The sequence below is a fragment of the Lissotriton helveticus genome, chromosome 3_1 (genome assembly GCF_964261635.1).
Source record: "Lissotriton helveticus chromosome 3_1, aLisHel1.1, whole genome shotgun sequence".
Lineage (NCBI taxonomy): Eukaryota > Metazoa > Chordata > Amphibia > Caudata > Salamandridae > Lissotriton > Lissotriton helveticus.
This window is the reverse complement of record NC_136061.1, coordinates 1,385,651,298-1,385,666,282: the sequence shown is the minus strand read 5'-3', so window position 1 is coordinate 1,385,666,282 and position 14,985 is coordinate 1,385,651,298. Positions and strand designations below refer to the sequence as shown.

Sequence of the window (14,985 nt, the reverse complement as noted above, 5' to 3'; positions counted from 1 at the left end):
TGTGGACTGGACAGGTGACTTGGGTGACGCCAGTGGTCTGGATGACTCCCCCAACCCTGGCTTTGTCTCGCCTCCTAACATCCTCACTGAGGTGCTCAAACCGCAGTCATGCCCACAGGAGCCACTGCTGCCATTCAATGAGGCCTTAACTGACGTTCTTTTGGGCACGTGGTCCAGGCCCGCTTCAGGTTCGCCTGTTGATAGGAACGTGGCCAGACGCCACCGTCCGTGTACGGATGACCCAAAGTTCTTGTCCACCCATCCCACCCCTGAGAGCCTGGTGATCCAGGCCTCGACTTCCCAGACCGCATTCCCGTCGGCCCCGCCCGACCGGGAATCTAAGAGGTACGACCAGTACCAGCACACGGGTTCGTTTCGCTCCTTTCGTGGCCACGGAAGGGGCGGTCCCACACGTGCTGCCAGCCACGCGCCGCAACAGACTTCTCAACGCGGCGGCGACTCCCCCAACCCTGGCTTTGTCTCGCCTCCTACCGTGGCTACGGAGGAGGGGGCAGCTTATTCAGTGGTGTTGATGAGGGCTGCCAAGGCCTTACACCTTGAGCTCCCCGTCGCGGCCGTGAGGACTAACATCCTCACTGAGGTGCTCAAACCGCAGTCATGCCCACAGGAGCCACTGCTGCCATTCAATGAGGCCTTAACTGACGTTCTTTTGGGCACGTGGTCCAGGCCCGCTTCAGGTTCGCCTGTTGATAGGAACGTGGCCAGACGCCACCGTCCGTGTACGGATGACCCAAAGTTCTTGTCCACCCATCCCACTCCAGGCCTCGACTTCCCAGACCGCATTCCCGTCGGCCGCGCCCGACCGGGAATCTAAGAGGTACGACCAGTATGGTAAGAAGGTCTTTTTTTCCCTGAGTCTGGGACTGCGGTCTTGCAACACCGCGTGCCTCTTAGGCCGCTACACCCACTCTCTGTGGGATACGGTCGCGGAACTGCTGCCTGAATGCCCGCAGGAAGTACGGGCTAAGCTCGGCAAGGCTATGATTGAAGGCCGAGACGCAGCAAGATACTCCAAACGGTGTGGTCTTGATACGACCGACTCACTGGGCAGGGCGATGTCCACGACGGTGGCGATTCGTCGCCACGCCTGGCTGAGATCCGCCAATTTCTCGGCAGATGTCCAGTCTGCATTGATGGACATGCCGTTTGATACCAGTCGCCTGTTTGGCGACAAAGCGGACCACGCGCTGGAACGCTTCAAGGACTCCCGGGTCACGGCCAAGTCCTTGGGTCTCTCGACCCAGCGCCAGCACACGGGTTCGTTTCGCTCCTTTCGTGGCCACGGAAGGGGCGGTCCCACACGTGCTGCCAGCCACGCGCCGCAACAGACTTCTCAACGCGGCGGCGGCCGTGGGAACCGCCGTGGTGGCGGTCGGGGACAGCGGCGAGGTCAGACCACACCTCCCCCCGCAGCTTCCGCCTCTAAATCCTCCTAGTCCGTGCTTTCAGGCCCATGTGACGCCGGTGGGTGGCAGGGTTCGCCATCACCTTTCCCACTGGCGCACGATAACATCGGACAGGTGGGTGCTGCAGCTCGTCCGAAGGGGCTACTCCCTCCCCTTCGAGACCACTCCTCCAGCCATGCCACCGCAGAACCACCGTGTGTCGGGGGACCACTTGACACTTCTGCAGGAGGAAGTTACGGCCCTCTTGGCCAAGGGGGCCATCGAGCGCGTTCCTGGGCCAGAAGTAGGATGTGGTTGCTATTCCCACTACTTTCTGGTGCCCGAAAAGGACAAAGGGGGCCTACGTCCTATCTTGGATCTACGGAACGTCAACGGCTTCCTCCGGAAGGAGAAGTTCAAGATGTTGACTTTGGCTCAGGTCTTGGCTGCTCTAGACCCGCTAGACTGGATGGTAGCGTTGAACTTGCCTGCGGTTCACGGTAGGCCACAAGCACTTTCAGTTTATCGTGCTCCCATTCGGCCTTACCAGCGCCCCACGGGTGTTCACAAAGGTGTTGGCGGTGGTCGCAGCCCATCTGCGCCGGTTGGGGGTCTCAGTCTTCCCCTACCTGGACGACTGGTTGTTGAAGGCGGGCTCGCCCCAGACAGTCGTCCACCACCTTCAGATGACGGCAGACCTCTTGCACGAGCTGGGGTTTTCCATCAATGTGCCGAAATCACACCTGTGTCCCTCTCAAAAGCTCCTTTTCATCGGAGCGGTTCTCGACTCGGCGCAGTTTCGGGTTTATCCTCCGGGACGGCGAGTCCGGGACATACAGGCTTTGATTCCCATCTTTCAGCCGTTATCCCGGGTTTCGGTCAGGTTGATGCTGCGGCTGCTGGGGCTGATGGCTTCCTGCATCCTTCTGGTGCATCACGCCCGGTGGCGGATGCGGGCTCTGCAGTGGGACCTGAAGTTTCAGTGGGCCCAGCATCAGGGCAACTTGTCCGACCATGTCTTGATCTCGGAGGGCACTGCGAGACAACTGCAGTGGTGGCTTACGGACCGCGATTGGGTCAGAGGCAGATCCCTCTCCCTTCCCCAACCGGAGCACGTGGTTGTGACGGACGCGTCCCTCCAGGGCTGGGGAGGCCACTTGGGAGAGGCGGAGATCAGAGGCATCTGGTCTCCGGCGGAGTCCCGGCTCCATATAAACCTGTTGGAGCTGCGGGCGATCCGTCTAGCACTGAAGGCATTCCTCCCTTTTGTCAACGGGAGTGTGGTGCAGGTGTTCACGGACAACACCACCGCCATGTGGTACTGCAACAAGCAGGGCGGAGTGGGGTCGTGGACCCTTTGCCAGGAGGCTCTGCGTCTCTGGCACTGGCTGGAACGTCAGGGTGTGACTCTGACGGTTCAACACCTGGCAGGTTCTCTGAACGCCAGGGCGGACGAACTCAGCCGTCGGTGCTCGGTGGATCACGAATGGCGTCTGAACTCGGACGTGGCGCAAGGCCTCTTTCTGAAATGGGGAGAGCCTTGGTTAGATCTATTCGCCACAGAAGAGAACGCGCAATGTCATCAGTTCTGCGCGTTGGAGTTTCCAAGACGGCACTCGCACGGCGACGCCTTTCGGCGCGCGTGGAGTTGCGGTCTGTTGTACGCCTTTCCGCCTATACCACTTCTGCCCAGAGTGCTGAAGAAGATCAGGCGCGACCGGGCCCAAGTTATCCTTGTGGCTCCGGACTGGGCTCGAAGGTACTGGTATCCCGAGCTACTCAGCATGTCAGTCGGTCCCTCGATCCGCCTGCCCCTTCGGGAGGACCTTCTGTCGCAGCAGCAGGGGACGGTCCTCCACCCGAACCTGTCCATTCTCCACCTCCATGCGTGGAGATTGAGCGGCGACAGTTGAGGCCATTTGACTTGCCTCCTGAAGTTTGTGATGTGCTTCTGGCAGCCAGGCGTCCCTCCACAAAGTCGGTATACGCCTGCCGGTGGAACAGATTTGTGACATGGTGCACAGCAAAGGCTGTGGACCCTCTTTCTGCCCCTCTCTCCGAGGTTCTCCTCTTTCTTCTCTCTCTTGCCCAGCAGGGCTCTGCTCTGGGCACTATCAAGGGCTACCTTTCTGCCCTTTCGGCCTTTCTAAGGCTGCCTGATCAACCTTCTTTGTTCAAGTCCCCTATTGTAACGAGATTCTTGAAAGGCATCACGCACATGTATCCACCTGTTCCGTTCTGATGCCTCAGTGGGACTTGAACCTGGTTCTGACCTTCTTGATGTGTGCTCCCTTTGAGCCACTTCATTCCTGTCCTCTCCGTCTCCTGACTTTAAAGACGGCCTTCCTGGTTGCCATCACCTCTGCCAGGAGAGTGAGTGAGCTCCAGGCTCTTTCTGTCAAACCTCCTTTCATGTCCATTCATCCAGACAAGGTGGTTCTGAGAACTAGACCTTCTTTCCTGCCCAAAGTAGTCTCTGCTTTTCACATCTGGCAGTCCATCACCTTACCCTCCTTCTTCCCGCCTCCGCATCCTTCAAAGGATGAAGAGCGGCTCCATCGTCTGGACCCAAAACATGCGCTTTCGTTTTATATGGATCGCACTCGCCAGTTCCGGGTGGATGACCAACTGTTTGTTGGCTACGTGGGTGCGAAGAAGGGACGGGCGGTGCATAAGCGGACCATCTCTCGGTGGGTCGTCCTGTGCATCAAAGCGTGCTACTCTCTGGCTCGGAAGGAGCCTCCTGTTGGGCTGAGGGCCCATTCCACTCGGGCCACGGCGGCTACTACTGCTCTGGGCCGGGGAGTCCCCTTGCAGGACTTTTGTCAGGCGGCTACGTGGGCCTCGCTGCACACGTTTGCGAGGCACTACTGCCTCGACAGTCAAGTCCGGAGGGATGGCTTCTTTGGCCGTTCTGTCCTCCAGGACTTTCTGGTGTAAGCTGTATTGGTTCGCAGACCCACCACCGGGGTTGGTATTGCTGGGGTATCTATTCTAAGGTAAGGAATCTAATACTAACCTGTTTCTTTCAGATGAACAAGTTACTTACCTTCGGTAACGATATATCTGTAAGAAACAGTAGTTAGTATTAGATTCCTTACCGCCCCACCCATCCTCCCCGTTCTGCGAACTGATACATAGTGTTAAGGTCATCCCTTTCAGGGCCCTAGTTTCGCATGGCACCAGTGTTGGTTCTTACATGGCTCTGCGTGTTCTGGCGCGGAAAAGCTGTGTGCAAAGAACTGACCTCAGCGCGCGGAGGCGGCGTCTATATACTCCAGTGACGTCATCACGGCGCACGACGCCAACGACGGATGCGGAGCCGCAGGGGACGCCTGCAGACGACGCCTACCGACGCACAGGGATTACTGCTACGCAAAAGTTTCCGGATCCAGACTGACGCCTGGGGATATTCTAAGGTAAGGAATCTAATACTAACTACTGTTTCTTACAGATATATCGTTACCGAAGGTAAGTAACTTGTTCTTTAATCTTCTTTTGTGGAAATAGGCACATGTCTGACCTTATGTGCAAAAGGTATGACATCACATTTCAACTTAATAGCATGCTCAAATCTCCTAACTATTCCAACTTTATCACTAAACACACATGCATATTTTGTGACTAATCCATTTAAGATACTGTCATCATCACTAGTGTGCGCATGCTCTACAGATAAAACAGGTAAGTCTCCCAATACTATTGGTTCCAGGTGGCCAGGTCTGAGAATTAAGCCCAATTCAGCTTGATCTTGACACTCTAGAACAGGGGTCTCCAAACCGGTCCTGGAGGGCCGGATCCAGGCCAGATTTTTAAAATAACTACATGTATCTCAATGGGGATATGCACAAAAATCTGGCATGGATCCGGCCCTCCAGGACCGGTTTGGAGACCCCTGCTCTAGAACATCCCGTTCATTTAGTGCCATATATATCTTCACAGATTTGAATTTAACATCATCAGTAAAGTACCCTTTCATAATGATATCATATATTCTCGGAAGACTTTTGGATTTACATCTGTAGCTTTCAATAATGTCTTAGCCCACAACTTTTCAAATGCAAGATCCACAAGGATGGTGATTGGTGAGCCAGAGTCAACCATTACACTTAAACTGACTGCACCAATCTGCACCTCAGAAATTGGACCTTTACTTGTTTTACAAGAAGCATTAAGCATATTCGCATCTACATGTAGCCACACATTGTTCAAACTTTCGCACAAAGATTCATCCTCGATGCTAACCTGGTTAACTTTAAATTTACTTTTTGCAGATTTGCATACAGTATAAAAATGTCCTATGTTTTTGCATTTCTTGCATCTCTTGTCTTGTGCAGGACATGTAGTACTATTTCCCATGTGATATTTAGATCCACACCTGTAACATACTCCTGTCATTTTCTTTTCTGAACTTTCTTCCTATTGAAGACTGCACTGACTTCAGCATCCTCTATTTCTGACACATCAGCCACCTGCATATCATTTTTAACATCTATAGTTTTACTCCTGAGATCTTCTGTTAATATTTTAAAAGAAATAATAGAACACTCTGTGCTGTGCGCAATATCCATAATTTCTTTAAAGAAGGGTTTTTGCTGGTTAAAATACATACTACTAGTTGATCACATGTATATATACATCTAAATGGGCCCCAAATTCACACTTTGCCGCTAAAACTCTTAAGTACAGCCAAATAATCTTCTAAAGACTCTTCTAACATTTGGTTACGTAGAAAAATATATATATTTCTTTCTAGCTTAACCGACAGCTCGCTCATCTGTGTATTGTTTACCCATGCGGGCTAATGCTCCAATGTAAACATCCCAAGTATCATCACCATCAAGTGCACTTACAGTCGGTAGATTATCAAATACCTGTTGACCTGTTTCTCCTAAATGGCTAAACAACAAAGCTTTCCGTGTAATGACATTGTATTTTGATGCATCTATTGCCACCAAGAAGTTTTCAAACATCCTAAGCCACTCATTCCAGGCCATCAATGGTTCGTGTTCTGTAGTAAAGATGGCGGTTGTACCACATTACTGGCCATAGCCATTAGGAGGAAATGTATAAATCCTAATAGAAACAAATTAACAAGAAAATAATCACAAAACAACAAGCAAGGTGTGCCTGTCACCGTTGAGCGGTTGCCAAAGTGAAGGTGAAATGAATATACAACTTTAGAAGATATGCAAGGTATGTTCCGTAGGCAGGAAAATGGTGATCAAGGTAAAATGGCGTTTTAAACGTGTGCCTGTCATGGTGTGTAAACAGGCCCTATCCAAGGTATTCCAGCGCTGGAACCGAAGCGTTCTAGTGAGTGCGATTGTCGTTATAAATATGTGTGCCTATCACAGAGTATAAACAGGCGTAACAGGAATGGATGACGATATGGCCCAGAAACACCAGAAAACACAATTAAATCAAGAAAAGTAACCCAGTTTTCCAAGATGGCTGCTCAAAACCTGCTTTAGAAAGGAAATAGATCTTGAATTGCAGGTCACCACGTCATAAGCATGCATACACGCAATAAGAGGAAAGAAGACAACTCTGCTCCGTTGGGAAGTGCCTCAATTAAAATACCGCTTGCATTCTGGAACAGTGCTTAAATGGTGTACAGATATTCTCGCACTCTTAACAGTAAGTGCATTAGTCAAATTCAACTTCAACTGCCATTCAGGCAAAGCCGCACCCCGCAAATAGGAATAAAAAGAATCTCACATGTCAAGCATACATGATAGAGAAGTTGAAGAGTCACAAACACATACGTGAAAGCTTCAGATTCACTACTGATTGAACCACAGTCTGCTGCGTTTGCTTGCGTCTGATTGAAATGTAGCTTGTAGCCTGTCGTTTGATCCCAATACCTCCACAATCGCTCGTCGCCATGTAAATGTAGCATCCAATGTAGAAAAAAAGGATCTTTGCACACATAGGTATCTTCTTAAAGGAAAGATTTATTCTGGTAAAGGACCCACAACTGCTTCTCTGCACAGCAGCACATCAAGTGTTTGCTTATATGCTCACACTCTAGAATCCCCATACATGACATAGGCAAATTCCACACAAAAATGATTAATGGAGGAAAGCAAACCCAGTAATAAACGAGAGTACAGCTACAACATTATACCCATAATACACTAGAGTGCTAAGATTCGGAGTTTGAGACAAAAGTGGGGCCTTAGGGTCATGTTGCTGGAACTGGAGCTGTTGAATTTAAAGTTGTTTTCTATGGAGTAGGCTGGAGTAAATGAGCATTGATGTGTTTATATATATAAAAACAAATGTATGTCTGTTTGTCTGTCTGTTTGTCTGTTTGTCCTTTATGCATTACTACACCATTCATCGGATCGCCATGAAAGTTTGGGAAGTTGTTGAGTACACTCCTGCGAAGGTTTCTGGCATAAACATTTTTGAAAGATCGCCCCCCCCCCCCAGGGCCCTCATAATCTTTCGAATACTGATGTACGCACCAGACGGAAAAACAAAATATTGTGTATCCACAAGCACTCGAATAAATAAATAGAATTAAAACACCATTCATCCGATCGCCATGAAACTTTGGGAAGTTGTTGAGTACACTCCCGCGAAGGTTTCTGGCATAATTGTTTTTTAAATATCGTTCCCCCAGGGCCCTCATAATCTTTTGAATACTGATGTACGCACCAGACGGAAAAACAAAATATTGTGTATCCACAAGCACTCGAATAAATAAATAGAATTAAAACACCATTCATCCGATCGCCAGGAAACTTTGGGAAGTTGTAGAGTACACTCCCGCAAAGGTTTCTGGCATAACATTTTTTTAAATATCGACCCCCCAGGGCCCTCTTAATCTTTCGAATACTGATTTTTCCATTTACGGAATACCAGACGAAGCGACAACGTATAAGTCCATCGATACTGTGATGAATCAAGATGAAGTTGTCAATTACCCAACGCAATTCTGGAATTAACTGGATTTGCTAGGTATACCACCGCACAGTTTAACATTGAAAATTGGCGTGCCTAGCATTCTTCTCCGAAAAACATCAATCCACCACGACTTTGCAATGGTACAAGACTTTTGGTGAAAAAGATGATGAACAATGTCATCGAAGCTATAAATTTGAATGGTAAATTCAAGGGGGAAGATGTACTGTTGCCACGTATTCCAATGATCCCAACAGATATGCCTTTTGAATTCAAACGTTTACAGTTTCCGGTGCGACTCGATTTTGCAATGACCATCAACAAAGCACGAGGACAATCGCTGCTAGTGTGTGGACTAGATTTGGAGAATCCGTGCTTCTCACATGGACAACTGTATGTGGCCAGCTCACGCGTCGGAAAACCTGATTTATTCGTGTACGCACCAGATGGAAAAACAAAAAATATTGTGTATCCACAAGCACTCGAATAAATAAATAGAATTAAAACGACACTTTGAAATGTTTTCCTTATTAAAATGAATAAGTTTAAAAAAAATGACACAATGTAAATTAAATGTCATCATAACGAGTTTCCTTGAATTTCCTTTCTTCTGAGATTGCAGCAACGCACGACGGGTAAGCTAGTACATATATAAAACACACGTTAAAACAAAATGGAGCAGAAGTACAGGGTTTAAGTCATTTGTGGCATAATATACTTTAAAGGGATCAAAATAGTTTCTAGTAGTTTAATAGAATTCAAAGTTTTTTTTAAAAAAAATCTCTATTTAAATGGATGGGAGTATATAGTTTATTTTATCAGTACAGGAAGCTATTTATAGGCAGATCCCGTATTTAAAACAAATCTATTTGTTCTCCTCTGGGTAGTGAGACCCTGCAAATGAGTTGCTGTTTGGACATTTAATTTGATCTTTTTATACTTTTCCTCGTTTTCTTTTGTCAGTAGTTGCATCTCACTGCATGAATGTGCACTAGATTCAAATTAAGAAGTAATTTGCTTGTAAATATAAAGAAATTATAATACATGTTTAAAATGTGTTTTTCTATATCAAATATTGCTCTGTATACCTTTTAAATTACTGCTGTGGAGGTTAATTAATTAAAACGTACGTAACGTGGTAAATTTGACAGAACAGTGAGGCTGCTATTTTAAAGCACTGAACATTACAGAGTTTTCACAAACTCCGGAACAAATGCAATTTTCTAGTGCAAACATATCAACTTGTTTATTTCAGGACCTTGCAGCTGCAGAGATCAGCAGCATTTTCAGGGACATTTTCACCCATCTGTACAGGAATTTGAATTATTGTTAAGCTGTCTTCTCCAGCAGCTTGTCGCCCAGTGCAGGCACATTCTGTGAGCTAGGTTTACATTCTAGCCCTTTATTTGAACCCTGTGATCTTCATACGATGCTGTTTGTGGAAGGAGGCGTAGCAATATGTGTGTTGAGACTGTAAAAATGCTTGCCTTCAGTACTGCGAATCTCCTGAGTTGATACTAAACAGCTAGGAGTCAATGAAAATGCAGCATTTTAGTGTATATAGCTGTTAATTTACAATCATGCATTTTGATGCTAGGATTTCTGCTGTTAGATTTGAATATTCCATAAATGTTGTGCTAACTTCCTTTCAGAGTATTCACACAAATGGTAATAATATTCAGGGCCACTGAAATTACGCGAAGCAGGGGCGTTTTTCGCACCTAATTATGGTTTGCTTCATTTGCCACATAATCCATCATCGCCTGCATAATCTGAAGATTTTAGCAAAAAGAAATGTTGTTTCCAGCTCAATCGGATCCAAAGTTACTAAAAGTGTTGCAACGTGTGTGCATTCTTTGGAAGGTCTTTCTTCGGAAAGATTAACTAGTCATCGCTCAGTTGCTTATTTCTGCATTTGGATGTTAAACTGGTACCACTAAGGTGAAATCTTTGCCTAGACAGTAGTACCATTTATAAACCACTAGACCTGACCTATGCAACAGCTATTGTCTTTGCCAATATTGTTTAAGCCATGTTGTACACCAGCGTGGCTGCTGTTTATTCATGTAGAGCAGAATGTCATGGAGGGAGTAGAGTGTCGTACAGTGGAGTAGAGTGTCACGCAGTGGCATAGTGTGTTGTGGAGTGGCATAGGATCAAGTGGCGTAGAGTGTCATAGAGTGGAGTGGTGTAGAGTTGAGTAAAGTTGTGTAAAGGGAGTTGCGTACAGAGGCATAGACTAAAGTGTTGTGGAGTAGAGTGGATTCCATTGTCGTAGGGTGGAATGGCATAGAAGTGGAGTAGAGTTTCATAGAATGGATTAGCTTAGAGTGTTGCAGAGTGGCGTAGACTGGCATGGAGGGATTAGAGTGTTGTACAGTCGACCGGCATTGGGTGGAGTAGAACATCTTGGAGTGGCTTAGAGTGTCATACAGTGTGTTAGAGTGGAATGGTGTAGCGTGTCATAGAGTGTCCTAGAGTTGAGTAGCTTAGAGTGTCTGATAGTGGATTGGCATAGTGTCATATATTGTACTATTATAGAGAGAAGTAGTGATGTGTAATAGGGTGTCTAATAGTGGACTGATGTAGAGTGTCATAGGGTAGAGAGTTGTAGAGTGGAATGGCATAGAGTGCAGTAAAGTGGCGTGGAGTAACATAGAGGGAGTTGTGTAGAATAGAACAGTGTCGTACAGCAGAGTAGCGTGGAGTGTGTGCCGTAGAGAAGCTTAGTGGAGTAAAGTGGCATTTAGTAGCGTAGAGGGAGTTGTGCAGAGTGTTGTAGAGTTGAGTGGCATAGAGTGGAGGGGCATAGAGTGTCATGGAGTGGAGTGTCGTGAAGTGGCGTAGAGGGGCATATAGTAGAGGGGAATGGAGTGGTGTGTCGTACAGTAGAGTAACGTGGCGTAGAGTGGTGGTGTATGCCGTAGAGTGAAGGGGCATAGAGTGGAGTGTTTAAAGTGTCTTAGAGTGGAGGGCCGTGGAGTGTTATAGAGTGGCATAGTGTGGAGGGGCATAGAGTGTAGTTAGTGTTGTGGAGTGGTGTAAAATGGAGTGACATAGTGCGGAGTATTGATGGTGGTGTTGTAGCACACTGCCATCAGAGATAACAAAGTTTCAGTTGAAATACCCTTACATTTGCTTAGACATACAGTTTTATTGATAAAAGTATATGGCTCACAACCGTGAGCAATAATGCAGGGAAATGTTCACCTAGAGTATTGATTTGTTTTGATCGTATTAAAATATTTGTTTCCACCACACTTCAAAATTACAAACAAATGTGCTTTATTTGTGCTTTCCTAATTATGATATATTCTGAAATATCTGCATAGTTCATTTACAGACATTTCAAATTTGTTGAGTGCTGAAAAAAGTTGTCCTTTCACAGCAAGATTGTTGGGTAAATCCTCACACTTTGAAGTCAGAGAAAGAAAAGTAAACAAAGCTCCCTTGGAAGACAGAGCATGACTATTGACTTACGCCTTTGAATGCAAAGCAAATGTGACATAATAAGAACAAGATTTAAAGGCCTGTTTACAGGCTTTGCTCCACGGTAGGGACAAACTCAAGCTGCGCTTAAAACAAATAAAGCCAGCAAATAGACCGCAAACAAATGTGACTTACATAACAGAAAGCCAGTGGTAAGCAATGGGCATAATGTATTTCCAGGGAAGCTTTCAGAATGTCTTCAAGAAGTCGTTAGCATACCAAACAGCTTCACCTTAAAAAAAACCCTACAAATCAATGAAGTAATCTTGTCAAAAAATGAGCAGCATTATGCCTCATAATTTGTCTTTTCTTGCTGCATAATTTAGTCAGTCCTGCCACATAATTTGGCGCTCTCTTGCCATGTAATTCCAGTGGCCTTGGTAACATTGCATTTGCGACCTTGCTTGCTTAATATCAAATGGTATGGCTTTTAAAAAAAAAAATCCAAATTGTACTTCTAGAATGTTTCACATTAGACCCATCGTTAGGTCATTAAAGAACCAGGAAGCCTATAAAAACTGTTTTGGTGCTCTTTAACGTTTTCCTTGGATTACTTGTTTCCTTCATTTTGATGACAGAAGTAATGGAGTGTTTAGTTTAATATGTAATGTATTGCTTCTCTCCTAGGACTACGGGTTGTTATGTTGCTTACCACTGCCTTGATGGTAATAGGAGCAGGACTAAGATGCGTCCCAGTTTCCAATGTAATAATTAAACAAAGGTAAGGGATGCTCTCTTTTAAATTATATTTTTATGCTACCATTCTTCTGCTTTGGGGTGTTCAATTTACTGCCATCACAATTTTGGTAACTTTGTTATTTGTGTTCTGTAAATGTACTCTTTGAATGCACTAGCACATTGAAGAAGCAGTAGCTAGGCCTGCTCCTTTGAATACATTTTCACAAATGTTTTTTAATGTCCATTATGTTATGTTAGTTATCTTATAACATGAAAACAGCCCAAAGATGTTTTATTGCTGCTAGGGATGAATTTAATACACTTTGTCCTGCATACCACTGTTTAAAAGGACATATCTTAAGTGCCCTGTGAAATTTTAAATGAGTATGCCTCACGTAAGTTCTTAGGCAGAGAGTTCCAGAGAAGTGCAATTTGAATGTCAGTGGTTGTTGCCAAGGGATGGTGGTGGGAGGAGACTGAGAAGACTCCCTGTCAAGGATTGCGAGCTAGCTGAGTTTGTAGTCCTTCAGTGGTCCATGGTCAAAGAAAGTTAGCTTGATCAACCCTGCAGAGATTTATAATATACTCGGACACACTAGGAGCCAATGAAGAGAGTTCAGACTTGTGGAAACAGTCATAGGTTTTGGGGGTTCAGTTGAATTCTTACACCTCTATTCTGGAGTCACTACAAGCACTACATTGAATATCTGCAAAGATATTGCCTTTATCTCGATTTTTAAGGCACAAAGTCCGAGAAATTTCTATTCATATGATCACTCTTGTGACCGAATTGCTTCACATATAGACACAAGTTTAAGATCATGAGGGATGTGGTCAAACTTGCTAGACATGAGTAGTTCAGTAGAAGATGGAGACTTCTGAAATAGTTTTTACACATTCAGTGTCTCTTTCTAGGTGTTCACAGCTTTTCCTTCAGATGCAGTGAAACCTGTAGTTTATTTCACCACCATTCTTCTTCCTGCACCATGCCCGTCTACAGTCAACACAACTTTGTTCGTTCATGTGCGTTCTTTATTGATGTTTTAGTTGTTTTGCTCTGTTGCTTGAAGCTTTCCAGACTGTCAGCAGAGATTTTAACTTTGTCATAAATGGTGTGGCTCTTCTAATTTCGATTACGTTTTTGTACAGTTTTTTCTTACGGTTGATTGTTGAGAAACTAATTTTCATGCACATATTCATCTTTAATACGGTTTAGGGTCGAATTGGCACTAATGCGCTTTTGTCCTACTTGTGTCACAAGTTTTGTGCAGCTGCTTTATGATTGTGAGGGGTTTGTAGGTGAACATTGTACATAATCACTCTTCTTCCATAATTAGCTGTGTAAAATGATTTGCGTGCGTACATATCTCCAATATAGAGATCACAAAGGACACCACCATGATGCCAAGCTCCCTTCCTCTTGTGCATGACATACAGGTGTCTTGAGAACTCATGAACTTCTAGTCACCAACAACAACACATCCATCCTCACCGTGAATTTGTACTGAAATGTGATGTTGCTTATTTTCATGTATTGCTGTGCGTGTATTAGGAGTAGAATTTGGACTGCCAGACACATTTGTAGTCCACCAAGTGGGATCTAAATGTGGGAAAACTCAAATGAGTGAGACATTTTGAGTGGTGTCTACTAGAGAGATTTGCAATATACAGTTAAAAATGTCTCACATGAAGTTACAGTCAATCAATAATACTTTTATTTGATTTCGTTAAAAATGTCCCACAGTGCTTTTTTCATTTTAGCCCGTGGTTCAATAAAACCTAGGCAGAGAATACATCATGGAACTCTGAGAAACTGTGCCTCAGTGCTGATGTTTTCCCCCAGTGTTTTAGGACACAACTGCATTTTTTTTGTTGCACCAGCCCATACTTTGAATAATCAAGTCTGCTACCCAGAGCAAGAAAAAGAAATAATGAAAAGGGAGAAAGAAGCAAGGGAAAGATTAGGTAGGAAAAGTAAGACCAAGCGAGAGAGCAGGGGAGGAAAAGAACCACAGAAGAATACCGTAAGTGTAGGGTGGTAGAAGAAAGAGGCATGAAATGAAGTTAAGACTAAGATAACCTGGGATTCGGAAAGCCTGGCATTCAGCAACCCCAGTGTATGCCTAAGTAAAACTGAGCTCCTACACTTGTATATATCTATTTATCTAGGTATTTATTTGTTTGTTTGTATAGGTTTTTGTAAAATTAATCACAGTGGATAAGAAAAAGAGAGCCTGGGAAAAGGGAAAGTAGCAATTGCAATGTGCAGGCCCACACATAGCAGCACCACACTGCTTAGTTGTTAGGCAGAATTTTAAAAAAAAATGCCATGCTGCAAAATCAAGACGGTGGGGTCCATGAAGTGTGAAAGCAGCTCAGCAGCACTACTAGATTACAAAACGAAAGAAATACCATTATAAGTACGGGAGGGGAAGTGAAAGACAATCTGCATGATTTATGATATATTTATTTATCTGCCCTTACCACCATCTCTGGTGGC

The 14,985-nt window shown here is 45.4% G+C and overlaps 1 protein-coding gene across 2 annotated transcripts in view; it reads left to right on the top strand.

Annotated features, from left to right (window-relative positions):
- Positions 1–14,985, top strand: part of SLC49A4 (solute carrier family 49 member 4) — a 670,368-nt gene that overhangs the window by 97,429 nt on the left and 557,954 nt on the right. For both annotated transcript variants that reach the window (XM_078682027.1, XM_078682029.1), the window contains exon 2: positions 12,435–12,528. In XM_078682027.1, the coding sequence (XP_078538153.1) occupies positions 12,435–12,528 (94 nt within the window). The remainder of the gene's footprint in view (positions 1–12,434; positions 12,529–14,985) is intronic.